The following is a 26,448-nucleotide window of genomic DNA, read 5'->3' on the forward strand; positions in this document are numbered from 1 at the left end:
GTCTTTGCTTTGGATCTGTCTACGATCCCACGTGCAGGGCGACACAAAATCTTCCCTCAGCCTAGTTCGCCACGTCATCGGTGGAACAGTCGGTCTACGGATGACGTGGTAGGCCATGTACACGCAACCATTTTCTGCTCTCTCCAGCTCCCCCTCCTCAGATAAAACCCTAGCCCTCCACCGACCGTTACGGATTTCAAAAGGACTCCCAACCGTCCACTCACCATATGGGCCCCACCGCCGCCACCGCAGCGGCTTCTCCCGCCGCGCTTCTCCCGCCGCGGAGCTTCGGCTTCTCCTCCACTCCCCCACAATTCCACCTGAGAACGATCAAAACCCCTTCCTCCTCCTCCTCCTCCTCCTCCTCCTCCTCCCTCTCTACTTCTCCGCGGAGGAGAAGCAAACCATGGGAAGGAGAAGCGATTCGTAGAGGGAGTTGGAGAGGTGTGATGCGTTCCTCTTCTACGTCTTCTTCTTCTTCTTCTTCTTCTCCGGCGACGGGGCTTCCGGCGGCTCTGCTCTTCGACTGCGACGGCGTGCTCGTCGACACTGAGAGGGACGGCCACCGCATCTCCTTCAACGAGACCTTCGCTGAGGTTCGATCTCTTCAACCTCCTAATTTGATATCGGAATTATTATTTAGGATACTTTTCATGTGGACTAGTTCATATTTTGTGCATTTGAGCTTTCGATTTTATCAGATTCATCGACGATTCATTCAAATCTATCAGTCTTAGTCACTTGTAGCTAACGAAATAAGAAAAATTATTGATTAATAGGTAGTAGAGCCATTAAATTAAACAAAATTTGGGGTGCCATACCGTTAAAATGTCAGGGTATGCTGATTTTTCATTCCGTAGCTCTATCAATGGAGGCTACGATTCCTGTTTGCTCATAATTGTTGCAGTTTTGTTGTTAGTTGTGATTTAGAATTTGAAAAGAGTCTATTTTGAGACACATTTGATTGGACTCTGCAATAAATCTTGTGTTTGGATTTTTGATGTCCAAAAATAACAGAAGGAATTGGGTGTTAGCTGGGATGTAGAACTGTATGGTGAATTGCTCAAGATAGGCGGCGGAAAGGAGAGGTGAGTTCTCGATTCTTGATCTTCTGGTTATGTTTTAGTTGTTTCTGAAATGCGAATTACGCTTCACTTACAACTATGTCACTGCAAGTCTGCTAGCATATGTAGCAATAATGACAACTCTGTTTGAAGCCTATTGTTTTATATTGCTTTCCGTATTTCAGAATGACGGCATATTTCAACAAGACGGGTTGGCCAGCTAAAGCGCCGAAGACCGAAGAAGAAAGGAAGCAGTTTATTGCTTCACTTCACAAGAGGAAGACGGAACTATTTATGTCCCTTATTGAGAAGAAGCTACTTCCTCTTCGTCCTGGCGTTCAAAGGTCATTTACTTGAAGCTTCTGCTGAGTTAGCAGCTTTATTGCAGTTTAAGTGAGTTCATATGTGACTTCACTTTTAGGAACAATTAGTTACTACGATCTCTCATGGTTACTACGATCTGGATATGGAAAGAGCTCATGTGGAGTTGTATGCTGATATGATGATGAGTTCAACCACTGAAGCGAATTACGTAAGCACGACCCTGTAATGAACTATCATATCTAACAATATGAATATTCTTGTTTTTAGGCTGATTGATGAAGCTCTGGCAAAGGGAGTAAAAGTTGCTGTATGCAGTACTTCCAACGAGAAGGCGGTATGTATTGTTGGATCTACTTTTACATGGTTAGATGACACTCTCCATATTATCACGAGTTCGGATAGACCAACAACATGGTAGTCATCGTGAAATCTAAATTATCTGTTTCTTTATAATTTAGCAACTTAATTTCATCAATAGTTATACAAACACACATTCATGTGCGAACGAGCATGCACAAGGAGTGAATATCTGATAAATTGTAACTTACATGATTGTTATAGGTTTCCGCCATAGTATCTTTCCTGTTAGGCCCTGTGCGAGCAGAGAAGATATTAATCTTTGCTGGAGATGTGGTTCCTCGTAAAAAACCTGATCCTGTAAGTCTCTTCTTTTATATGGGTGAGCATGTTCTAGTCCTAGGAGCTTTCTTTTCTTCTTTTTTCCTTTTCTTTTTGAATGTGAAGGGCATTCCAGGATTCAAATTTGCTTTTTAGATATGCATTCATCACACTAGTAAAGCAGGATCTTATTTCTTGTTGACTATTTTGTACTTTGTTGAACAATCCTTCTGAACTACTAGAACTTGGCAACAATCCTTTGCCTAAACATTCTGGCATTGACTCTTTAAGTAGTCCCTACCACAATTATTTCTTCAGCCTTAGTTTTTCGCTTACTCCACTGATAATTCAGATAATACAGACGATGGTAGTTTAGTAATACTTATTTCTCTAGATGTAAAGTCAGAGGTACAAATTGTAAAGCAACCTTTAATGATCTGCAAAATCATTACTTCTCACTCTATAATCAATTTTTCTTTTCATCATTCAATCTTTATGACAGATAAATTTTTTAATGTTGTTATTTTATCTGTTAAATTATCTTTGGGCAGGCCATCTACTTATTAGCAGCCAACACTCTTGGGGTTGATCCATCCAGGTATTTCTTACCATAACATAAAGAATCTGGACTGACACAAAATCTATTCAAGTATGACTCTCATGTTTTAGCAGGAAATTATAGTATGATGTGTTTTCAGAAACTGCAGTCCATCAAAATTTTGGTATATAACAAGGACAAGAGACCATCTGAAAAATGCAGACCACCAATCTTTCCTTAGATTGCTGGTCAAAACTCTTATCCTTTTTGAGCCATTATAGTTTGACTGTTAACTGGTGATCTTTTTGTAATTTTCAGTTGCGTCGTAGTAGAGGACAGTACGATAGGACTTGCAGCAGCCAAATCCGCTGGTATGAAGTGCATAATTACGAAAAGCGGGTAAGCATCTTCTTTTGTTGCATACGTTATAGTCTTGTCCGAAAGAACTATCCTGCCAACAAATAGAATTTGCTAGCTCAATTTAAGAAATTTTATGCAATGTCAGAATGACGTACCGAAGATTCTTGTCAGAGTAGTATAACTTTGTCAGAGTAGTATAACTAATTAGAATGACAATTTTACCCATAATTTACACGGCAAATTTCACTTGTCCATCATTGTATGCTTCTACACTCAATGACTTATTTTTCTCCTCTATTTTGTTTTCCACAGTTATACAGCTGAAGAGGACTTTGCGGCTGCTGATGCAGTATTTGACTGCATCGGTGATCCTCCGGAGGTGCGGTTCGATTTAGGCTTTTGTGCTAATCTCCTCCAAAAGCAATATGTTAGCTGATAAATATAGATATGACCTCCAAAAAAAGAACCCCACCCAGCTACAAAAAAAATACAAAGATATGCAGGGCATATTTGTATCTTTGCCAAATTATAAAATTTCTGGACATGAAATATTCATAATTTCTTAAAAATGCAATTCGAGTAGCATTATTTGTTCCATATCAAATATTGATTTTCTTCTTTTTTTTTTCGGTTGCATCTATAGAGTGTAGGTTAGACACAGTTTCCATCACATGATACTATCAAGCTCAACTCAACACAAGGTGATCTTGTACCTCTCCACTTATTATTTCAAAAAAATCAATTTTCTTGGGCACTTTCAACACATAATTCTACTTACCTGTTGGCTCAGTGAGCATGTCTTTCTATTCAATTCACAGCCAAAAGTTATTTTCTTTCCTGAATTGTGCTTTGAGAAAATTTAAATACTAAGCTCTATTTGAACTTCGTAATTTTGAGCTCAAAAGAGGGTAACAATATAGGTGAACAACAGACCCTAGAAGCTTAGGTATATATGCACCAAACACACTCAACTGGTAGAAAGCAGGAAAATAATGCATGAAACTAGTAGAGATCTGTATTTCTGAGGAACTTAACTGCATTCTAATATAAAATGCAACAAGAAAGGAAAATTGCGATATAACAGTAGACAAGACCACTGTAAAAAAAAAATGTTGCACTGACATGTATATCTTGTCAATTCCAAAACTCATCAAGAAAAAAAATGAAGCACATTGCTGATGTTCAGAATTTAGCAAGTCAGCAGGAACTAAATGAAATAATGAAAAGGAAAAATATGCAAAAAAAAAAGAGAAAGAATTGAAAGATGAATCAGGCACGTGCGCGCACACACACAATATCTATGAGAGTGCAAATCTCAGCTCTACATCCTCTCTGCAAACTGATGAAATCACGAGGGAGAAATCGAGTATATACATGTTATCCCGGTACATCTCAGTTTGCGTTGTTGTGTCAATGATAGTGTCCTTAACGGTGCTTCCAATATAAGTTCCTACACTGCGAACCTCTTCCATTATGTCAAGCCTAGCTTTTGGGACCACTCCCCCAAACATTGTCCCACGAACTACTTTCGTTTTTCGGGCCCTCAACACATTGCTTCCCATGCTCGTTCCGAGAGGCGGTGGACTCGCTAGTTCCCGTTTGCGAGTTCTTTATGTGCCTTGTTCTGATCCCTAGCAACCCGAAGACAAACCTCGAAAGATTGCCATACAGTAGACTCGTACCGTCCAAGAACTGCAACAGTTACAAATACGAACAAGTCATAACAAACACGGCAATAGAGTAGAAAACAAAGTCAAAGCACAAATACCTGAAGCAATGCAGTTATAAGCATATGGAAGGCCTCAGTGTTCTGATCAATAAGGCCCAATATATCACCGAAATAGTTCACGCAGCCATGAACCTGTTGTCAGCATTAAAGAACAGAAAGACTTAAATATAGAATCTGAAGAAACAATGCCTTTTTGTTGAGCTTCTTCAATTTAGCGTGCGTATGTATTTTGTGCTACAATATTGTGAGCTACAAAAGAAGTCTTTTTACAGTTAGGAAATGTTGCAACCATTTTGCTGCCTCTCCAAAATCAGAGAATGTGAAAAAGATACATCTCTTACCACTCGAAGGAAAGATATAAAAAAGCCCGGAGGAGATGACGGCATATTAGGGTCGTTTAAACCCCGGTTGCCATAAGGACCTCTCCCCCACCTGTGAGCACTAAATGACCCATTGTTATACATGCTTCTCCTATGCCAACCTGAACCTCCATGCAGGCCACCGCCATATCTGCTATACATGCCAGACCCATAATTTCCTGAATGAGAGAAACTAAGATCGCAAGATAAGCTTTCTAATTAGTTCACGAACAATATCGCGACAAAATTAAGAGTGTAATGTGACTCAAGTTAAACATCCTCAACTGTTATTCTGTTCCCACGGCTTCGGTGGAATAGGTCCCCCATAAATATTTCTGTTTACGATGGCATTTCTCTGTCCAGCTTTTGCAGTGCCAGATGCTTCAACAACTTCGCTCGTGCTGCCAGATGATGGTGGTCTGAACGGTACAGCAGCGGGTGAACTCCCGGCTCTCTCCCAAGGTTTTCGGGGCGGATTACCTGGGACAATTCAAAGAGATAATAACATAATCATGCTCCAGAATAATCAAGATTAAGATGTCAACAACAAGAGGAATCAGTGCTAAGATTCCTTAATTTAACAGTAGGTGGACATGCATTAACCATTCATCCAAATTTTTTTGAAAAAATTATGATTCCTCTTCTTTTTCCCTTCACATCACTCATTAGTTTTATCTTGCAAAAGAATCTAGCAGAAAATCTACAATTCGCGATCCGAGCCAACATGTTGTTATCTACTTTCTATAATTCGATTCCAGTTCTTAATGAAATATAAACTATTCATGCAAAGTTCCCCTTTCAGAAAAAAAAAATCCAAAAAAAATCTTTGCTCGAATCAAAAAATATAAAAGGGAAGCTACATAAACAGTTCAAAAACAACAAAAACTAAATAAAATGGAAAAGGGAAAAAGCGTCTTCCCTTGTGATACACAAAAGGTTAGATCTTTCTTACACCTTCGGCAATTTCCACCATCGAATCGGCTAATTAGGGTTTCAAAAGGAAGAATTTAAACCATCTATCACCAAATAAACCCTAAAAATCACGTCCTTTGATCCACCAATTTGCATCAAAACTTTACCAGAAAACAAAGAGAAAGAAGGAATCGATTATTACCTGGTCGGGAGGAGTCGGGGTTCGGTGGAGCCATGGTTAGGGTTTTGGGAGAGAGAGAGAGGGGTCTCACCAAAACCCTAGCGGAGCGAGGCGGGAAAGAGAAGGGTCAAAATCGCGGGGAGGTCACGCGGTGAAAATGGATCGGATTCAGTGGAGCTAGGAGTGAAAATGGATCGGATAAATATCTGATCCAACCCGACTGAGAATCCGAAAATTATCTGATATGCATATGCATTAGGATTTTACTATCGGATTCGAATTTTTGAGTTAGAAAATTTTTATGATTGAAATTTTGTTTTGCTTTCAGTTCTATATATTTATTAAATATTCGACCGTACCCAAATCTATTTTTCTTAGATATTGGATGTAAATTTTAGTGTGAGATCTACATTCGAATCAAGATCTAGATCAGACATATCGATATGGATTAAGCACTCCCCGAGGATTTATATATTTATTTATAATTTGATGAGATGGTCTCCTATTAATTTGAGATATTCTGTAATCAATTCAATTATTTTCTTTATAACAATTATAAAACATAAACAATGCCATTTTTCACCAAAATTTTTCTTTATAGGATATGCCAAAACTTAGATCTTATTATACCCCATAAAATAAAAGGATATAAAGCATAAAGCAATATGATTATTTTATATTAAGATAATATTTTTCTTAACATAAAAGTATTTATGAATAATTGAATGCCATTATTTTTGTTTAATAAGATAAATGTTAGTAAAAACAGTAAGGCTCATCACATCCAACACACATGCAGTTGCTTTCATCTTTTTACATGTACAAATATCACAGCAGCAAAAGTTACAAGTTAGATTTCTCCTCCACCTCTCACACTCCATCTCCTTCTTCAAGAAAATCTCTTTGTTGAACATACAAAAGAAAAAAGGCGAAAAATGTAGAGACCGCAAAGAGCTCACACAGGCAGAAGATCGGCATTCACCGACTGCGCCTCCTGATCGCTGCCTTGAATACTGATTGTTCTCCCAAAAGATTTCTGACTAAACATTCTTTTGATACCACTCCTCGACCTCGGAGGTAATCGAGATCCACTACCTGATTGGCTCCCCCCCATCTTCTTTTCGAGCTCTTCGGAGAGAGATTTCACGAGGTCGTCAAATCGACGTTTTGCCGTCGGGAACCTTGAGATGGACTTGGTGATCCCTTGCAACCTTGTATAAAAAGCAGGAGAGAAATGATGCATAAATATTACAAGCGTAGAAGAAATAAATCGCCGAACTTTAAGAACATCTCACTACCTTCGGGCGAACGCATCTATTTCAGCTCGTTTCCGCTCGTCTGTTGGCTGTACGAGAGTGCTAAGATTCTTCAAACGCGTTGAATCTCCAATTAGCAAGACCAGCTTGCACAAATAGTTCTCTTCTTCTTCCGTAAAATTCTGAGCCTTAATTTGGTCTTTGATAACCATTAGAGGCTCAAAGAACCAATCAAACATTGTGCTTTTCGGTCTATTATCAGATGTTATCTCAGTGCCGTCACCTGAAATCATACAAATGAACGAATAAGATGGAAGCGATGTGTTAGTAGATAGATGGTATGAAGAGAGTCATCGGTTTCTTTTAACTCACTCAAGACGAAGCCATCAGAATCAGCTCTTGCGGACCGCAGAAGCCCCTGAAGAATGGCATAAGCCGGTAAACCAATGCTAAGTACCCTGCTTTTGCCTTTTCCTGACTTCGCTTCGTCGATGTCTTCACGAGTTATGACTCCTTCGGAAACCAAAATCTCTCCATAGCGCTTACACTCTGAAAATAGGTGATCGAGCAACTAGATCGGAAAATTAGCCATGAGTTAGCTCTAATCAACTCCACAGTTTCAACATCTTTGACAAATAAATTAAAGAATAAAATTAAAACACAACGGGAAAATTTTATTATAAATATTTGAAGCTTGGTTACAAATGCCAAATTTTATGAATTAAGATCAGGAAGCACACTGCCAAACAAGCCTCCAATTTCCTTCCATGTCAGATGGAGAAAAAACTCATACTAGAAAAAGAGAACAAAAAATTTACTTAGTACTCCACAAGAACAGCTGTTAAAGTAGTAAGAATTGTTCAAAAGCTCTAAATATATGGTTAGGCATATATAGCAGTATAGGCCGAAATCCATTGCTATGCAAGATAGTCGATACAATTATCTTGTTGATCTTGTGAACCTTCGAATTGTGCCTTCTCTTTCCATTATCTTTTTCTTCGCTCAGTTTCTAAAGTTTAGAATACTTCAAATATTAGAACTTTCTTCAAAACAAGGTGTTTAAGAAATAATGAGTTGTAATGTCATTACAGTATTGGAAATATGGAGCAGACGATTAAAGAGGGAGACAGTACATACAGTTTATATCTAAAATGTTAACACTATCCATGAGTGAAAAGATCTACTAAATAATTCAATTGCAGCCACTATTTTGTAAGCCCAACCCAATTTAGATTTCAACTACCTGATAGTCCACCTACAATCATTTCTAGAAAAAAGCCTTCATCAAAACTTGTATACGTAAATCAAATTCTTACAGCTACATAAGAAAGAAAAGAATAGTACCTTAAGTGGATTCAGTTCTAGGATGCCACTCTTGATTGAACTACTTCGTGAAGGAGGATTTTTTCCATCCTGCTTTTCCCTCCGAAAAGAGGTAGGCCCGGAGAACGAGGACGATTTGTTCTTCCTATATTCATACCTACCAAATCGAAAATACTACGTTAACAATTCCCAAATAAGTATCCCAGAAATAAACGAGAGATGATCCATTTATCACCTAGGAAAGCAAGATCCTTCTGGCATGTCAAGTACGTCATTGCTGTACTCATCAAATATAGCCAACGAAGAGATTACGTAGGCGAGCCCCATCCGAACTGAGGATTCCTGAGGAATACAAGACTCAAATTTCATGTTATGCACTTGAATACATGAGATAAAACAAGAGCAAGCAATTGTGCCATTCTATTACATGAAGGTAAACACGTATGGTCTCGAACCTGGTAGGAAACAACAGCTCCATAAGCACCTAAAGGAAGGCTAGAGAGAATGGAGGCCAAGACTGCTCCTGCAACAGCTAATGGCCAGAGAAGTATAGCAAGGCCAGCAAAAGGGACACAAGCTGTTTCCAGAAATGGTCCCTCTCGTCCGATGAGATCTTGAATCAACCGATTCCATCCTTTGAAGAGCATGTACGGACTCTTACAAAGGGCAATGAAGGAGATGATCGGTACATCAACTGCTATCCCTATCGTACCAACAAAGAGAGCACCAGGAATATTACATAACCTGAAAGATAAATATCAAGCACCGCATCAAAATTTTCACGCACACAAAGAAGAGACCAATCAACATAAAAAGTTCATCCAGTAGACCTTTAGGTTTATAACCAAGTGTATTTACACCTGCTAGCATCTCAACTTGATCAGTATAAGTATGCTAACATGACTGCTATTGCATTATACCGGAAGGTTCATATAACTGAAACAACTTACGACTGACAAGCTGCCTCTTTAATATAACAACACATTAGATATCTGAAAAGTAAACTCGACAAATATATTGCAGTGCCCTATGAAAAATCTTATGACAAACAGAGAGCACCCAATCAAGTATGGTTACCAAACTATATCTCCGCTTCTAAAAAGCTGGAAAAGTGCTTGTTAGGAGGCAAATCCTAACATGTCAATGATTGCGTGAGCGCATATACTCTTACAGAACCTTTTTAATGAAAAAATATTTTGCACTTTCATTTTTATAGAGTATACTGTTGGCAATAGCTGTGTTTGGTGTCCAGCTAAGCAATCCAAATTGTTCCACTCCAGCATGGTTCTTAAACACACAGATCTAGTATCACGGCATTGTACAGTGGAACAATCCCATCTTGTTTCATAAAGCCTAACCGTTTTTTCAGTATCTCACTTATGTCAACAGGCATAAAATGAACCCAGTTTGTATTTCCTGTCCTACTTAGTTTCTCATGAATGTCTACATCCGTCTTGAAAGGCAATCTAATCAAAGGATAACAAACAAAATAATTCAAAATGTTGTATCTTTACCTCATTTACATGCCACATGGAACAGATAGACCTAAACTAAATTTTGTTTAACTACTATCGATCTAAATTATCATGCTCAAAGATTTCGAAACCACCAGTTTGAAACTTATTCCAACTTCTTTACCTCTGCTAGCAGGAAGATAATAAGGTGGCTTAACAGGTTGTGTTCTTAAAATTTCGTAGAATTAGAAAGAAATGTAAATACAGAAAGAAGACAAACCTGATCTCATATGGTATCCCATTTGGAGGATCATTAAGGCGAATGTCTTTCATGATTCCAAAATAGGTATGCTGGAATAGATCTTTCAAATCCCTGACCACAGTGCAGCTTCCTTTGATTGTACTCCATGTTCCATCCTGCATATTCGTAAGCATTGAAATTGGAAAACTTTTAAGAACACAGAACCCGAAAAAAAGAGGAAATACCTGGATTAATCTACAATAACGAAGAATTAAAAACTTACCAATACACAGTGGACAAAGTTATTTGCTTTTCCCTCTCCAACCGCATCAAAAGTAGCCATCAATGGTGACAGAAAGCCATACGCTGCACCACTCAAGATGCTCCCCACAATGCCAAAAATAGGCCACAAGACTAATACGACAGGCAAGAAAATACAAAGAAGAAACTTCAGTGCAGGCCCTAGCTGCTTGGTTCTGCCTTGAACAAAACAAATGAAAATAGTCAAAGTACCATTAAAAGATACGCTGCCGCCAAAAGGGCACCTAAGAGATAAGAATATACCTTATTATGCAGTAAAATGTCCAGAATGTGTGCGCTGGCCAAAGGCCCAATATTAACGCAGAATTTCCCACTGTCATTATAAGACAAACCCATGGACAAATCAAAGCACCTGAAAGGAAAAAGGTAGAACCAGATAATGACAACATCTTCATTGCCATCTAAACTCTATATTTCAATTCCATCTCCTAAGTCAGCCCTACTCAAAAGATCATAATACTCATTCAAGGTGTTTCTATTCTCAGATTCTTTGTTCATGGCACGCATAATTATTTAATCACGATTATGATTAGATGTTACGTGGCAGCTGCAAGAGAAAGGAATGTGAATTTTCAATATAGCGGGAAAAGGGAATTTAAAATACTTCAAAGGGCCATGCGGCTTTACTAATAATTAGAGAAGATACATGCTCCCCTCTACAGAAAAGGTGAAGGTACCTTTCATAACTGGAAACAGAAAAGCAAAAAACAACAAAAGAACGAAATTAACAAATTAGAACATCCACAGGATGTCAATTTGGGAAAAAGTCTAAGTCAACCCATGACATGTAACTTAATCTTCTAGATGAGCCACTCTTGATTGAAAAATAATAGAAAAGGCTTTTAAAAATCCATCACATAAACAACATTGGTTAAAGCTCTAGATCCAACAAACTCCATGAAGTCATAGACTCATAGAAAGTGATCTTCATACTCAATACGATAACCTGAAGACAACAATGAAGTGTAACTCTGCAAAAGAATTACAACTCCACAGTAGGAGCCAAGTAATAATCGGAAAAAAAAAAATTTTGCCAACATGAAGTTTTTTAGAAATATGCGATTCGTATGGTTGTTAATGCTTTGTATCTCCATTATTCTTCAAGGATCTATGCAATTTTTGTTCACATTTCCTCACACATGCATCACAACCGCTTAGAAAAGCCCTCGTCTCTACGGATAAAACTTCAGTTGGGAGCTCTCCAACGATGCCTCATTGGGGAGCCCCCAATTTGCTGCCACGTGTTAGTTTTGTCTCAATCCAATAATTCGTTGCGTGCTCTTTTATACTAAAAATTCAAAGAAGATTTTTAAACCATAGAGGGAAGGATTACAACCGTTGGATAGAAATAAAAGTGACGCGTGGCGACAGATTGTGGCCCTTTACCGAGACTTCACTGGGGTGCTCCTCACTAAAGTTTTTTCCCTCATCCTCATGTATATACAATTGAGATTTTTATCTCCATAATTCGCTCACAAAGAGAAGATACTCGTTTTAGAACTAGAATAACGAAGCACACAAAATGAAACAAATTCTAAGATTGCCAAACATTATTAAATGCGAATATCAAACTAAATCAAGTTTAATCTGTAGGAAATTTCCAAACATCATTATCATTAAATGTAAAAAAAAAAGCAGTAATTTAATGCCAATTATGAGATCCATATCCCATAACACACAGGAGTTACCATAAATTAGAACGCAGAAAACTAGGGATAGAAAAAAGCTCACACCTTTAACAATTCCCAGAAGCAGTAGGCCAACAAAGAAGGGCAAGAAGCGAAGGAAACTCCAAAGAGTCGCCCAAAACCCACTGGGAGGCTCCATTCTTGCGATCCAAATTAAATCACCCACAAAACGAAAACTTTCCTTCAAACCCACTTCATAAAACCCCAAATCCCTCCTCTATTTCGCACCATTGGCTCCAAAAACACGACATCAAGCCACAAAGAGGCCAAATCTCCAAAACACAGCAAGCAATTGGGGGAAAAAATTTTGGATTTTTTTTTTAATAAATGATTTAAGATTAAAAACACACCATGGGACACATCGTATCGCTAAAAGACATGATTTTTGGGTGGTTGGAGTTGGGTTGGGTTGGGTTTTTAAGTTAAAAAACCGTCTAGTGGAGGTAATAGAGAGATTGATGAGATGAGTGTGAGATGAGTGGAATCCTGCACTCCGTAATATCACAGCGAAGCTATTCTTGCTTGAAGTGGGCAAGTAGCCTACGGTGGCTCTCCTTTTCCGGGTTCTTTTTTCTTTTTTATTCCCTTTTGTAAACTTTAATTTACCTTAATTTAATTTGTCCTGATCTAGATCGAAGTCAATTACCATTTAAGATTGATAAAAAAAAATAATAATATAATAGATAATATTAGTTATGTTTAAATATATCTGATTATGGTACTAGTCACAATTTTTAATTAGTTTATGTATTAAAAATGTGATAGAATTTGATTTATTAATGTTTAGTATCTCTTTTATTTAGTTTGCATATTAAAAATAGATAAAATTGTATGAAACTTATCTGAACTACGGACAATTTAGATTTAGCTATCCAAACTATTAAAATTTTGATTTTACTACTTACCGTTTCATTTTATTTGATTTGAGTTCGTCGACGGCATTTTGACTTCAAAATTTGAATGCATTGTTTAACTTTATAGGTTTAGTTAGTGTATTTTCATATAATTCTAGTAACTATAAATTCATTAAAGTAATTAACTTACATTTTAGAGTCAGAATGTTGTTGACTCGCTCAAAGCAAACTAACTAATGATTGGGTAGTGGAGAGAGAAATGCTACTTGTACGCTCCAAAAGGGGTGTAGATCTTACACTTTCTATCTTAGGGTTCACAAAAATTCGAATGATTTTTAGTAAAATTTTACAAAAATTGATGTGGCTAGTATGATGACCTTTGGATAGAAAGTATGTAAGATGTACACCCTACTTTTGAGTGCAAGATGTTAGAGTTAGACTAGAAGTGCCTTAGTACATATAAACTTCAGTTAACCAAAATTTTCTTACAAAGGTTAAAACAATTTTTTGAAAATATCTAAGAAAAATATTTGATAATGCATGTGGCCCTAAGCTTCAAGCAATTTTCTAGAAATAGCTACAAAGACTATTATCGAATGTATATGGTCACGTATGTATGAAATTAGAAAACAACTTTAATGAGAATGCAATTTACTAAAAAAAAAAACTACAATAAAATCCAAAAATAGAAGAGGAGTGTATGTGGCCCTATCTCGGAATAACTATAATGAGAACTAGTGTAATGACCCGCGCTTCGCGGCAGGAGGTCGTAACGTTGAGAGCTAATAATATAACTTTCATTATATTTATTTATCACGATATATATATATATATAGAGTGAGGCTACTATGCTATCGGAAGCACGGAGCCTTTCGTGCTTCCAGCTCGTTTTCGATGTTGCGACTTTCGAATCGTCGATCGACTCCGTTAAACTTGATCTAGAGTATTTGGAGTACCTAGAAAATAAATTTTATTATTTTTCGATATCATTTGCCTAGTGATCGAATAGGCTCAAAATCAACAAATTCCAATGGCCATAGTGAGCCGTTTGCAAGTTTAACGGTGTAGAAATATCCAAATCATGTGAAATTTTGATAGAAAATTCTTTATACTATATAAAACAAGATCAATATCTTTGATTTAAAATTTTAATGTCATATTATTACATTTTGTAAGATTTTTATTTTCAGCCGTTGATTTTGAGCCCCTTCGTTCACTAGGCAAATGATATCGTAAAATCATAAAATTTATTTTCTAGGTACTTCAAATACTCTAGATCAAGTTTAACGGAGCTAATCGACGATTCGAAAGTCGCAACATCGAAAACGAGCTGGAAGCACGGAAGGCTCCGTGCTTCCGATAGCATAGTAGCCTCTCTCTCTCTCTCTCTCTCTCTCTCTATAATATGACTTTCATTATATTTATTTATCATGAAATATACAGATATATATAACATTCATATTATGTAAGATAACTAAATATATAATATAGATTAATACAAATATAATTAATAAAACAGTTCTTAGATCAAGAGTTAAAAATTGCTTTTTTTGTGCCAAATTGTTAGACGAAGAGCAGTTAATATTGTATAACGTAGGAAGTCAACATTAGAAATTTCAAAAAATATCGTACTTAAAGTGTTAGAGGGAAATTAACATATCTTTACAGTACTGCAAAACAAAGGAAGAAAGTTGCAGAACATAAAACAACAAAGACCATGACATCATATTAAACAGACAGACTATCATGGCACTGCACAGCAAAGGAAGAAAGTTACAGAACATAAAACAACAGAGACCATGACATAATATTAAACAAACAGACTATGAGACTCAAAAGATTATCAGTAATTCTAAACACGCGAACTCCCATCCTCTGACATATTCCCATGATGATTATTAATTGTAGTGGGCCACAGCAACTCTGTAGCGTGGTCGGCTTGTTGTCCTAGCCACGTATTCTCATTTTGAAAGCACCCAACCTCACTGAGAGCATAGCTGTAACATTCTTTTAAAAAATAGTAGTTGAACTGGAGTTGGTTGTGGTTGGCACACAACTGTTGGTATAAAGATTTATAAACCATTAAGTCATCATAGTTAATATCAGCAACAACGAAATTAAGTGCTTTCTTCAAGCATATAATTGCTTCATGAGCGGCTTTTTGCTCTGCTAACTCAGCATTAATGCATTTATGACCAAACTACTTAAAACCTCTTCAGTTCCATCAATATTTTCAACTTTTATTTCAGCACATCCCACATACAAGCCATCAGAACCGAACATTACGCCGTAATTAGGAAGAGGAAAGGCAAGAACACCAAGTATGTCGGTAAATAATTGCTTATATGATACTGTTAGGGCCACCATTGTCCTTTAAACGTTCAAGAATGATATGAAAAAGACGAGATAACCACTTTTAAGTTAATGCATAGAATGACCAAATGCAGAATAATTAATGTATGATAAAAAATAAGGCTTGTGTTCTGAATCTAGCATAATTAATGCATTAGTTTTTTTAATCCCAGCCCTCTAATGCTATTGTCTAGAGAAACTTTCTAACATCTTTACATACATTGCTCAATAGCCGTAGATTAAAAATTTAAGTACTGAGACAAATCTCTATATATGTCCACCATTAATAAAAAAAAGTAAGGAACCCAATATCACCAACATATCCTTAAAACAAATAAGCCATTTAATTATTTACTTTTTAACAATTTATGTTATCATTCCATAAAGAACTAACGAAATATAAAAAGCACGGAAGGTAAAGAAACTTAGTATGAAATTGTTAGAATTTAATCTTTAATTTAGCCAATTAAAATAAAGATGCCTAGAGAAGGTAAATAATTAGCTAGTAAAGAACCTGCATGTATACATGCTCAAGAAAGATAGGAATAGAAAAAAGAAGAAGAAGATAGTTTTACCTTACCTTAGAAAAGTAGCAGATATGTAACCTAAATAATTCTAAAACAAACAGATAAATATAACTGGCTGTATCTATATGTATCTGTAGATACAGCCAAAGAGAATTCTTACTTCTTAAGGAAGTAAATGGGTGGGCCCAATAACTATGTTAGAAGATAGACGTTTATATATATAGGAAGCTGGCGAAAATGCTCTAACACTATTGATACTGGAAGACAAGTAAGTAGAGACAAATATTAACATTTATCCACATGTTTGGTAATAAACAGCATATATATAGGAAATACTGGGGTGGGGGGAGGATGCATGAACCCACGTGATTACATAGATAGCAAAAGTACAATGCAATATTCTCTGTACTATATTTTTTTCCCACCATGCACCATATATTTTATGTAAAGGAAGGGAGAACATATGAGGGAGAGAGAGAAAATCATATAAAAAAAAGACCACGTGGCTTGATGGAGGGACGACATTTGGTTTAAGCTTTAGTATAGCGTTTATATAAGGTTATTATTCCAGTATGCTGAAAAAAATAATTTGTTTAATGTTAAAGTTATATTATTTGTTTCGTATTCCTATACTATCAAGGTATATACTAAAAAATTGTTTACTGTTAAATTTATATTATTTGTTTTGTATTCCTATACTATCAAGGAGTACACTCTATGAGAGTTTAAAGCAACATAGTTTTACCTCACCTAACAACAGTAGAAGATATGTATCCCAAATAATTCCAAAACAAATATAGCAAGATCGAGAATATGCTCAAGCACTACTGATAAAGCTGGGAGGAACAAATAAGCAGAGACAAGTACACACATTCATACACTTGTTTGATAGTGAACAATGCTAAATATATAGGAAAAGCTGGGAGGTGGATGCATGCACCCTAATGATTAGCAAGATAGCAATAGTACATGGCAATATTCTATGTGATATGAATTATTTTGGTTTATGCACAGAAAGAGCATGTGAGGGAGAGAGAGACACATGGCACATTGTATTTAATGTTCATGCACATTGTATTTAATGTTCAAGCCACATGGTTCGATGGAGGAACGACATTTGGTTTCAACTTTAGTATAGAGTTTAATAAAAAAATAGAAGAGTAATTGAAAGAATGCATAATGTATGTGTACTTCTACTAAAGAGGATTCAAATAGAAGGGGAATTGAAAGAAGAAGAACAGTATATTGTGATGTGAAAATTTTTTATTGTGTCTGTCTTTATATCTTTTGAAATAACTTTAGAGCAAAGCTCGTTGTGTTTTTTTTTTAGAGATAGGTAGCATGCTAGCTGCTTCGTTTATTTTATTTAGAAATAAACTTAGCTGGAAAATGTGAATCAACTAGGATTCAAACTTGGGACCTCGGATACCAACCATCAAGCCCTTTGTCACTTGCTCTAGGGCGCAAGCACTGATAGGGATGGGGAGAGAGACTGGACGGATAGGGACCCCGAAGCTTCAGCTGAGATCTTCCTTTCTTCCTTTCTGGCAAATTGCTTCTACTTTCTCATCTGTGAATCCTTTCTCTTTCTCTGTGAATTTCCATTCAATTCTCTCTGTTGGTGGTTGTGATTGATTTGATAAACATATTCTCTGTGAAAGCTCGTTGTGTTGGTTAGCATTTCCGACCCATATTAATAGTTCTTGCCATGCTATGCCGACTATAAACAGCCCCGTACAATCTCTATGCCAAATTTTAGTTACGCATCAGCTGTGAGATGCATTCTGCAGACGACTCTAATAGCCTCCTACAAAATGTTAAAATATGTTTTATGAGCATCTTAATCAGAATTTATTTGTATAAATAAAAAAATAATCCGATGAATTATAAAAAAATCTATTTTGCTTGTAATATTATGCATGGATTAAAACATTTAGGTCCCAGCCCTTGCATAATAACTTACTGAACTAATTCATATCTTACACTATAAATATATATTGCTACTTCGTAGAGTAACTTATAGCATATGAACACTTCAGGTTTTCGTCCAAAATATATCACATGATCCGGAGAAGTCTATGAATGAAGTTCTAAAACATATTTTAATCGCTAATCATGGTGACCGGTACCTTGCACATAAGGTAATTTGCGACAATCTTTTGATTGTGTTGGGGGTACTCTTGTAGATGTAGAGTTGATTCATAGTTGAGCAAAAAATTTGTATTGGTTGAAATTATATTTGTTGTAATTCAAATATTCATAATGATAAATATTTTATTTTTATTGATTTGCAATGCAAATGTTATTTCTTTTTCACATTTTCTATTATAACTTCACTCAGATTTGATGGTCAACAAAATTGCAGGAAGAATACATAATCGTAAAATAAAAAAAAAATGAATTAGGATAGAATGATAAGAAAAGAGCGGAGATCACTTATCAAACGTCATACACTTTGTTGTTTCTACAATTCTTGTCTTGGTCTATTAGTCTTTGTTAAAGAATAACGATAAACATAGCTGATCATATGCTAACCAAATCCACAAATTAATCCAATTAGTACATTGAGTATTGTTGTATTGCAGTGGTAGATATACTTGTACTTTAATCTTGTTATTGAAACTATTTGCTTGATGAATTTTTTTCCTAATATGGTTACATTTGTTATTTTCTAGATTGTAATTCATTGATTTTTTCATAATTCTTACTAGATTTGCGATTGAAAACTACTATTTAATTTATCTTATTGAAAATTCGAGAGTTCTAATCTTTCGCTTTGTACTATTGCTTCTCTATTGATTTTTGAACTCTAATTCGTATAATATTACAAGCCTATAAGTTTATAAAGAGTAGTCTTCTCATATCATACTTTTTCAATTTTAATATTACTATAGTAATTTTTATTCGTTAGATAATAATATATTTGCTTTGATGCATATATGGTATGTTCATATGCTTTAGCCATTATATAATATGGGAAATGCTTTTGTAGATTTATATAAAGCAAGTAAGCTGGTTAAGATGATTACAGATTATAATGGAGAACCGTCTAAGATATTATTCTTTCGAATAAAAAAAAAAATCCATTTATAAAATGAAGTCGCAAAGTAGTTTACTGTGCGTTATGACAAAAGCACAAAAGATCCGATCTATTGTATAATTATTTTTTGATTCACGGGATAGTAAAATAGAACCGAGCTATACCATATGTTGTCTTTTCAATTTTTCTTTATCTAAAATATATGTATTTTGCATTTATTATGCATATATAGTTTTTCTGGCAATGAGTAGGTATTTAATAGTTAATAAAATATATGGTTATAAATTATTGAATTAAATATTATAAAAATAACTAAAAAGTGTAAATAATAGTATAGAAGGCTTTAAAAGAACTTACATGTCATCTAACTTATATTGCATTCAAGCTTGGTATATCTATTCCGTTTGCAACCCAAATTACGGGTGAGCTTACTTGGTCATGCCTTATATATGGTACGTCATAAACAGAAACTGTTGCGATAGCACTATAAATTTTATAACTTTATTCACTATTTATTTTATATATTGCCCACTAGATGATGTAGAACTAGTCAATAGATCATCATTGTATACCAAAAGTAAGTTTCTAACCACTTACAAAAGTATATTACTATAAAAAAATAACCAGTAGAAACATTTAAATTTGTTGAAATTTAAAACATAAAACTTACATGCCTGAGGTACTTAGTTGGTGCACTATTGCTTTGTGGAGCATTTATAAATAATACTTCTTTGCTGCTTGCATTTAATTTATTCTATACAACTAATACTTCATATGTTCTAAAAATATTTTGTTGTTATTACTAACATAAAGATTTTATGTTAGAAACATATTTTTATATATTTGAAGTTAATACAATAACAAGTCTTTTTTAAAAAAAATATTTTGTTGTTTCTCTTAATTTCGAATAAATATTGATTGTGGTTTATGGTCTAGGTCCACATTTCATACGAGCAAAAGTATATGACACTGTCATTTTTTACTAGTTTGTTGCATTGTTCTCTTAATTTCAAATAAGTATTGATTGTGTTTTATGGTATAGGTCCACATTTCATACGAGCAGCAATATGAAAGTGGTGGCGCATTTCGGCCTGATGTACACGACCGTATACTTACTGGGCTGATAATCTCGCAACTTGTAGTATTTGGTCTTTTAAGCATGAAGCTTGGGGATGTTGCTAGTATCTTCCTACTTCCTCTTGTTGGCATCACCATTCTCTTTCAAATATATTGCAAGCGGAAATACAAATCACATTTTTTTTATTTACTGATTTGCCTAAGTTTTTACCGCAGCTTTTTCTCTAGTCGATGTTTTTTAATGTTCTATGTGCACAAGAGTTTTCTCCTTAACCAAGATGTTGAGGAAGATAGAGACATTGAGGAATGCCTGAAGAACGCCAACATTCAGCCTCCTCTTGAACTTGTAGACGGTCAAGAGCTGACACTGGAATCAGTCGTCGTTCGCCCTAGACAGCAGCTACGGAGGAGCACACAGATACAACGTAGTCGCCATTCAACGATTGTTTGCAATGATCTTTTATGAGATATAGGACGTTTCACAAAAACTTGTTCATTCTGATCTTATCTTAGCAAACTATACAAAATATTTTTGACACAGGAATTCAGCCTGAAAGCGTTTAGAGAGTATAGAACAATAATTTTTTTTGTGCCGATTCATACATGTATACACTGTTAGTTATATGCCCAAAAGCCAATCTGGTGATACTGGCTTAACGGTATTTATATATTAATTATTTATAATTCATAATATAAGGGCAGATAATCTATTCATATCTATTGTATACCAGTACAATATTGACATGAATCATCCATGGGTCTTTGTTTGAAAAGACATATTCTTAAGAGTTAAGAATTTGAGATATGTACTTTTTTGTACCAGACTCTTTAAATGCTCCTAGCCAGAGGAATATTATAGGGACGGTGATATTCCGGATAGGCCGGTGTATGCTATGTTTCTAATTGAGGTGATGAATCTTAAGTCGCTAGTGTAGGGACACTAGAATAAGCATACAGGTGCTTGTTAGAGAACAAGTACACTGAGCGTGACTATTTAGTTGAACAGCCACATGGTTCTATGCTCGCCAGTGACAAGTTCATTGCTACAGTTGTGTGAAATACTCCTCGGACCTGAGGCATCATAGTTGCTTCACGTATTGGTTGCTACCATTTGACAGTACTAATACTTAGACTCTAGACACGTGTCTATGTTCGATACTGATTGGCTGTAGTGATTTATGCAATGAGGCATGTGAATGCGCAATAAGAAATCCAACACTCTCAATGATGAGGGAGAATGTCCTATGTAGTTTATCGGACTCAACTCGGAAAACCCCTGGCCACGGTACATGGTATACGGAAAGAGTTTCTAACTGTATTACCATATTAAGTTGATTTCAGATATTCTAGTCATATGATCGAATGATAAGGTTTTGTGAGTAATTATGACCTTAGTTCGATTGGGATGTTGTATGTTGGAAGGAATTAATGACATGGTAACTGTAGGCAGAAAGGTTCATTCTTCATCACCATTCTGGATTGCCATGATATACTGCTAGGTGTCACTCATGGACGATGAGAGAATATGAATGATTGGAATTGAATTGTTCTTATTTATCGATTAGAAGAGTTCTAATTAAATATCAAAGAGTTTGATGTTGAGCTCCACTGCCGAATGAAAATAAACCTATGCGGTTACACATATTAGGAATTGTGTGCACCTGAATCGTTTGAATGAAAATCGTTCACTAAAGAGTTTAGTGTAAGCAATGGAAATAAAAAGAAGCTGCTTAATTAAATTAGATTTAATTAAATTAGAGAATAATTAAATATTCATAATATCTTATAAGATAAGATTTTTACTAGATTTGATTTAGTTGGATAAGTATGAATATTTAATTATTAAATTGGAGAGAGAGAAAATCTTACTAGATAAGATTTTATGAAATAAGATACTATATATGCATATACAATAAGTTAGATAAAAAAAAGTAAATAAATAAATAAAATAAAAGGAAGAGCCGTACTGCTGTACCTATGGAGGAATTTTAATTAAGGTGCCATGCATCTTAATTAAAGAGATGCATAATGGATTTTGATGTATATACATCTAGATATCTATCTCTTTCCAATCTCTTCCGCGCACGTGTTTTCTCTCCGATCAACTTTTCTACTCTTCATCGACTGGTGGATCATGAAATGATTGCTAGCACCGTCTAGATGGTCCATGACTCATCCTGTTCGTGAGACGAAGATCGATCGGGTCGCCGATACCATGTGGATACGCGCAAAGGCCAGGCATGTGCGCGGCTAATCGAAATCTCTGTTCGTCATATTCAGTTTCAACCGTATAGTAGATCAAGAAACCTTAACTGGTCCACGATAAGATCTCTAAATATAAAGAGTTTTTGTTTAGATTAAATTTTTGCATAGTAACATGAGAATGATCCGCCGGCAACGGTTTGATTTATTGGTTTTTGGTTTTCATATGTGATATGTATTTAGCTTCCGAAAAATTTTAAAAGTGCAAAATTATTTTCCGCTCCGTTTTTTCTGATGTGCCGGTTAATTTCTAACATACACATATGTGTATGTATATAGGGAAATACTGCTATAAACAATACAGATCTCTTTGTGCTGATCGACATCGTTAAATATGATATATAGCATTTGAACAATCTAATAATCAAATTTTAGAATTTTTAGAAATAAGTTACGTACTAATCAAAAGGTTTACAAGTTAGCAATTTTTAATGGTTGATGTGAGACGGTTGTTAGTTTAATGGTGTAGAGACTTCCAAATTGGTTAAATTTTTAGTAGAATGTTATATTCAATATCTAGATCAAAATAAAAAAACTCTGATTTCCCCAGTTTGAATGTCTATAGAAGTTAATATTCGTCTTATGACTTCCAGTGTAGCTGGAAGTAGAAGCACTTGCTTTTGGGGCACCAAAGCTCATTTTTGCTTTACGAAGGAGCAGAAACTAGGCTTTTGGCATTTATTTGCTGACCTTAATTTGGATAGAAGAGCACTTTTCAGCATCAAATAATCGTGGGTTGACAATCTCCCTGTTTATATTGGAGTGTTAACTGGACAGCGGACCTTTCTAAATTTTAGGCATTTAATTTAACATATAGAATCAGATTAATGTGATTTAATTGCTAACTAATTCTTTCTTCATTTTATATTTTGAAGTGTTGATGGCATCTGCAGATATGCTTTAAATAAGATTTACTTGCTTTTCATGTTTATTTTATTTCACATGTTATGTTATTTCATATCGAAAGTTGATCAAACTTTCCTTGCAGTTATTGTTTAGTAACGTGCAATATACGTTCGCTTTTGTTCTAACATCGAAAACGATTTATGAGTACGAGAGTGATCGTACTCATAGTTGTATAGTAGCCGGACCCATAGAGGCCGTGGCTACTATACTATTATGAGTATTCGAGCCCTCGTACTCATAAGTTGTTGGAGCTTCTGAATCGACGATCCACTCCGTTAAATATGATCTAGAGTATTTGAAACTTCTAGAAAATAAATTTTGTAAATTTTCGAAGTCATAATAGTCCATCAAGCGGGCATAAAATAAATGGTCAGAAACGAACGACGTCCTAAAAAAGGATGATCGGATCCTTCAATTCAAGATCGGAGTTATTGATCTTTATCTAGGTAGTGAATAGAATTTTCTATCAAAAATTCAACAAATTTCGATTCTTTTACACCATTAAACTAGCAAGCATCCCATACCGGCCATTAAAAACTGTCAAATTTGTGACCTCTTGATCGTAAGGTAAATAATGTTGAAAAATTATAAAATTTGATTTCTAGAAGTTTTAAATGCTGTAAATAACGTTTAACGGTGTGGATCGTTGATTCGGAAGCTCTATCATCGAAAACGATTTCTGAGTACGAGAGCGATGGTACTCATAATAGTATAGTAGTCAGACCCTATATGTATATATATATATATATATGTATATATACATATATATATATATATATATATATATATATAAAGTACATCTCCCATGCTTTGGAGAGTACGGAGGCCTCCGTACTTGTAAGTTGTTTTCAATGATAGAACATCCGACTCGACGATCAGCTCCGTTAGGCATAATCAACGCTATTGAAACTATTTAAAAACTAAATTTCATAATTTTTCGACATCATTTACTAAGCGATCACAGGGTCTAAAAAATGACTATTTTAACGGCCGATGTGGCATGTTTTTAAGCTCAACGGTGTAAAAGTATCCAAATTACATGAAACTTTAATAGAAAATTCTACTTAACATCAAGAACAAGAACAATACTTTCGATTTAAATTTTGAGTCTTTTATCAGTGTTTTTTATAAGATTTTTATTTTCAGCCGTTCATTTTGAGGCTACTTGTTCACTAGGCAAACGAAGTCAAAAAATTATGAAATTTGGTTTCTAGATAATTCCAATAGCGTAGATCATGTCTAATAGAACTGATATCTGATTTCAACTTACAAGTACGGAGGCCTCTGTACCTTCGAAAACTTATGAGTATAAATGGACTTATACTCATAAAAGTATAATAGTTAGACTCTCTCTCTCTCTCTCTCTCTCTCTCTCTCTCTCTCTCTCTCTCTCTCTATATATATATATATATATATATATAGGACATGGCTACTATACTATTATGAGTATTGGATCCCTCGTACTCATAAGTTGTTTTCAATGATGGAGCTTCCGAATCAACGATCCACTCCGTTAAATATGATCTAGAGTGTTTGAAACTTCTAGAAAATAAATTTCGTAAAATTTTGAAATCATAATAAAGCCCATCAAGTGGGCATAAAATGAACGGTCAAAATAGAACGACGTCCTAAAAAAGGATGATCGGATCCTTCAATTCAAGATCGGAGTTATTGATCTTTATCTATGTAGTGAATATAATTTTCTATCAAAAATTTAACAAATTTCGATTCTTTTACACCGTTAAACTAGCAAGTATTCCATATCGGCCGTTAAAAATTGTCAAATTTGTGACCTCTTGATCGTAAGGTAAATGATGTCGAAAAATTATAAAATTTGATTTCTATAAGTTTTATATGTTATAAATAACGTTTAACGGTGTGGATTGTCGATTCGGAAGCTCTATCATCGAAAACAACTTATGAGTACGAGGGCGATCGTACTCATAATAATATAGTAGCCGGACCCATATATATATATATATATATATATATATATATATATAAGACCGGTTAAATCTTGGCTCTTGAATAATATGTTTAAGATATACACACTGTTTAATTTGAAATGTAATGACATTATGTTCTTCTAAATTCCCAAACAGGTCCTAAGATTTAGTTATAATTTTCTTTCGCGGATCATTTTAAACAATGAATTTGATAGTCGTACTCTTTATGTAAAACTTTATGCTCTGAATAATAATTTAAAAAATCTATTTTTTTTTAATAATTATTTTATTTTTCTATTATGAATAGTTTAATTAGTTATTGTTTCAGCTTATCTTAAACTTGACTATATATTATTTTACAATAAAAATCTGTTTTATTTTAACAGTTAAAGAATAAAAATGCAATACATGTAAAATTCAGGAGTTGGCTTACGTGAAGAGGTCACTAACAAATTTTAAATTGAAGGCGTAATTTTACCGTGCTAGATGCAATTGGCAGACAGAAGTTTAAGAGAGATCCTAACCACTTTATAATTTAAGAAAATAAAAACTTTTAAAAACATATATATTGTAGCCAAAATAAAATTTGAAAAAGAAAGGGAGGACGGTTGAGGTTAAAAAAGAAGAAAATTTCAAAATCAAAACTCGCGCGCCGGCCGCCAGACAAACCAGAAATAGAAATGAAATAGAAATCCAGAAATAGAAATATAATGGTATGCAGAGTACGAAAAGCCCCGCTAGGCATCGGAGGAGGAGGAGGAGGTCGACGTCGGCAATCCACTCCGTTAGGATCTTTAGATTCTGTAGCTTTATCTCCATCAACTTCTCTTCTTCGCCGGGCCCACCAAAGTAAAACCCGCTATCCCCAACCGGAACGATGTTGTAGCCCTCTCTCTCGTCCACATGCAGGTCCAACTTGTGCATTTCCACGTCACAATACAAGCCATTCTCGTGCGCAAGCTTAAGGTCTTTGAACATCGCTCCCCCTTGTATTGATTGCACTGGGTAGTCTCCGTTGCCCATTGCAGGGTCCGAAACGTTCTCCGCGTGGCTGACAAATCCGCCCCATTCTACGCCGCTCGCTCCGTGAGCCAGTGAGGTGAAGAGGGCGCGAGG

At 35.3% G+C, this 26,448-nt stretch overlaps 3 protein-coding genes across 4 annotated transcripts; 1 reads left to right on the top strand and 2 right to left on the bottom strand.

Annotated features, from left to right (window-relative positions):
- Positions 178 to 3,459, top strand: LOC109723261 (haloacid dehalogenase-like hydrolase domain-containing protein At3g48420). The gene is made up of 8 exons (XM_020251575.1): positions 178 to 596; positions 1,018 to 1,088; positions 1,250 to 1,408; positions 1,656 to 1,722; positions 1,950 to 2,045; positions 2,558 to 2,604; positions 2,863 to 2,943; positions 3,217 to 3,459. The coding sequence occupies exons 1-8, from the start codon at positions 228 to 230 to the stop codon at positions 3,338 to 3,340; spliced, it is 1,014 nt and encodes a 337-aa protein (XP_020107164.1). The 5' UTR covers positions 178 to 227; the 3' UTR covers positions 3,341 to 3,459.
- LOC109723262 (peroxisomal membrane protein 13-like) lies at positions 3,834 to 6,335 on the bottom strand. Its single transcript, XM_020251577.1, has 5 exons — positions 6,107 to 6,335; positions 5,278 to 5,472; positions 4,975 to 5,171; positions 4,673 to 4,765; positions 3,834 to 4,596 (listed from the first exon to the last, which is right to left on the bottom strand). Exons 1-5 carry the CDS (start codon positions 6,138 to 6,140, stop codon positions 4,387 to 4,389), a joined length of 729 nt encoding a protein of 242 aa, XP_020107166.1. The 5' UTR covers positions 6,141 to 6,335; the 3' UTR covers positions 3,834 to 4,386.
- LOC109723422 (uncharacterized membrane protein At3g27390) lies at positions 6,825 to 12,910 on the bottom strand. Of its 2 annotated transcripts, XM_020251778.1 has the most exons (10): positions 12,414 to 12,910; positions 10,924 to 11,032; positions 10,643 to 10,835; positions 10,399 to 10,535; positions 9,120 to 9,408; positions 8,900 to 9,006; positions 8,686 to 8,821; positions 7,714 to 7,912; positions 7,384 to 7,624; positions 6,825 to 7,296 (listed from the first exon to the last, which is right to left on the bottom strand). In XM_020251778.1, exons 1-10 carry the CDS (start codon positions 12,505 to 12,507, stop codon positions 7,041 to 7,043), a joined length of 1,761 nt encoding a protein of 586 aa, XP_020107367.1. In that variant the 5' UTR covers positions 12,508 to 12,910; the 3' UTR covers positions 6,825 to 7,040. The 2 variants fall into 2 exon arrangements, with proteins under 2 accessions (XP_020107367.1, XP_020107368.1); XM_020251779.1 differs by lacking the exon at positions 12,414 to 12,910 and having other exon boundaries at positions 10,643 to 10,839; positions 10,924 to 11,015.

Source organism: Ananas comosus, linkage group 17 (assembly GCF_001540865.1).
Source record: "Ananas comosus cultivar F153 linkage group 17, ASM154086v1, whole genome shotgun sequence".
NCBI classification, from domain to species: Eukaryota; Viridiplantae; Streptophyta; class Magnoliopsida; order Poales; family Bromeliaceae; genus Ananas; species Ananas comosus.

Bases quoted from the DNA above. Each gene is read 5' to 3' on its own strand.
- LOC109723261 (XM_020251575.1), top strand. From the start codon at position 228: ATGGGCCCCACCGCCGCCACCGCAGCGGCTTCTCCCGCCGCGCTTCTC. The intron at 1,089-1,249 runs GTGAGTTCTCGA...TCCGTATTTCAG, and splicing joins ATAGGCGGCGGAAAGGAGAG to AATGACGGCATATTTCAACA. The intron at 2,944-3,216 runs GTAAGCATCTTC...TGTTTTCCACAG, and splicing joins TGCATAATTACGAAAAGCGG to TTATACAGCTGAAGAGGACT.
- LOC109723422 (XM_020251778.1), bottom strand. From the start codon at position 12,507: ATGGAGCCTCCCAGTGGGTTTTGGGCGACTCTTTGGAGTTTCCTTCGC. The intron at 9,007-9,119 runs GTTCGAGACCAT...TGTATTCCTCAG, and splicing joins GAGCTGTTGTTTCCTACCAG to GAATCCTCAGTTCGGATGGG. The intron at 7,913-8,685 runs GTACTATTCTTT...TTTCCGATCTAG, and splicing joins TAGAACTGAATCCACTTAAG to TTGCTCGATCACCTATTTTC.
- LOC109723262 (XM_020251577.1), bottom strand. From the start codon at position 6,140: ATGGCTCCACCGAACCCCGACTCCTCCCGACCAG. The intron at 5,473-6,106 runs GTAATAATCGAT...GAATTGTCCCAG, and splicing joins CCCCGACTCCTCCCGACCAG to GTAATCCGCCCCGAAAACCT. The intron at 4,597-4,672 runs GTATTTGTGCTT...TAACTGTTGCAG, and splicing joins TTATAACTGCATTGCTTCAG to TTCTTGGACGGTACGAGTCT.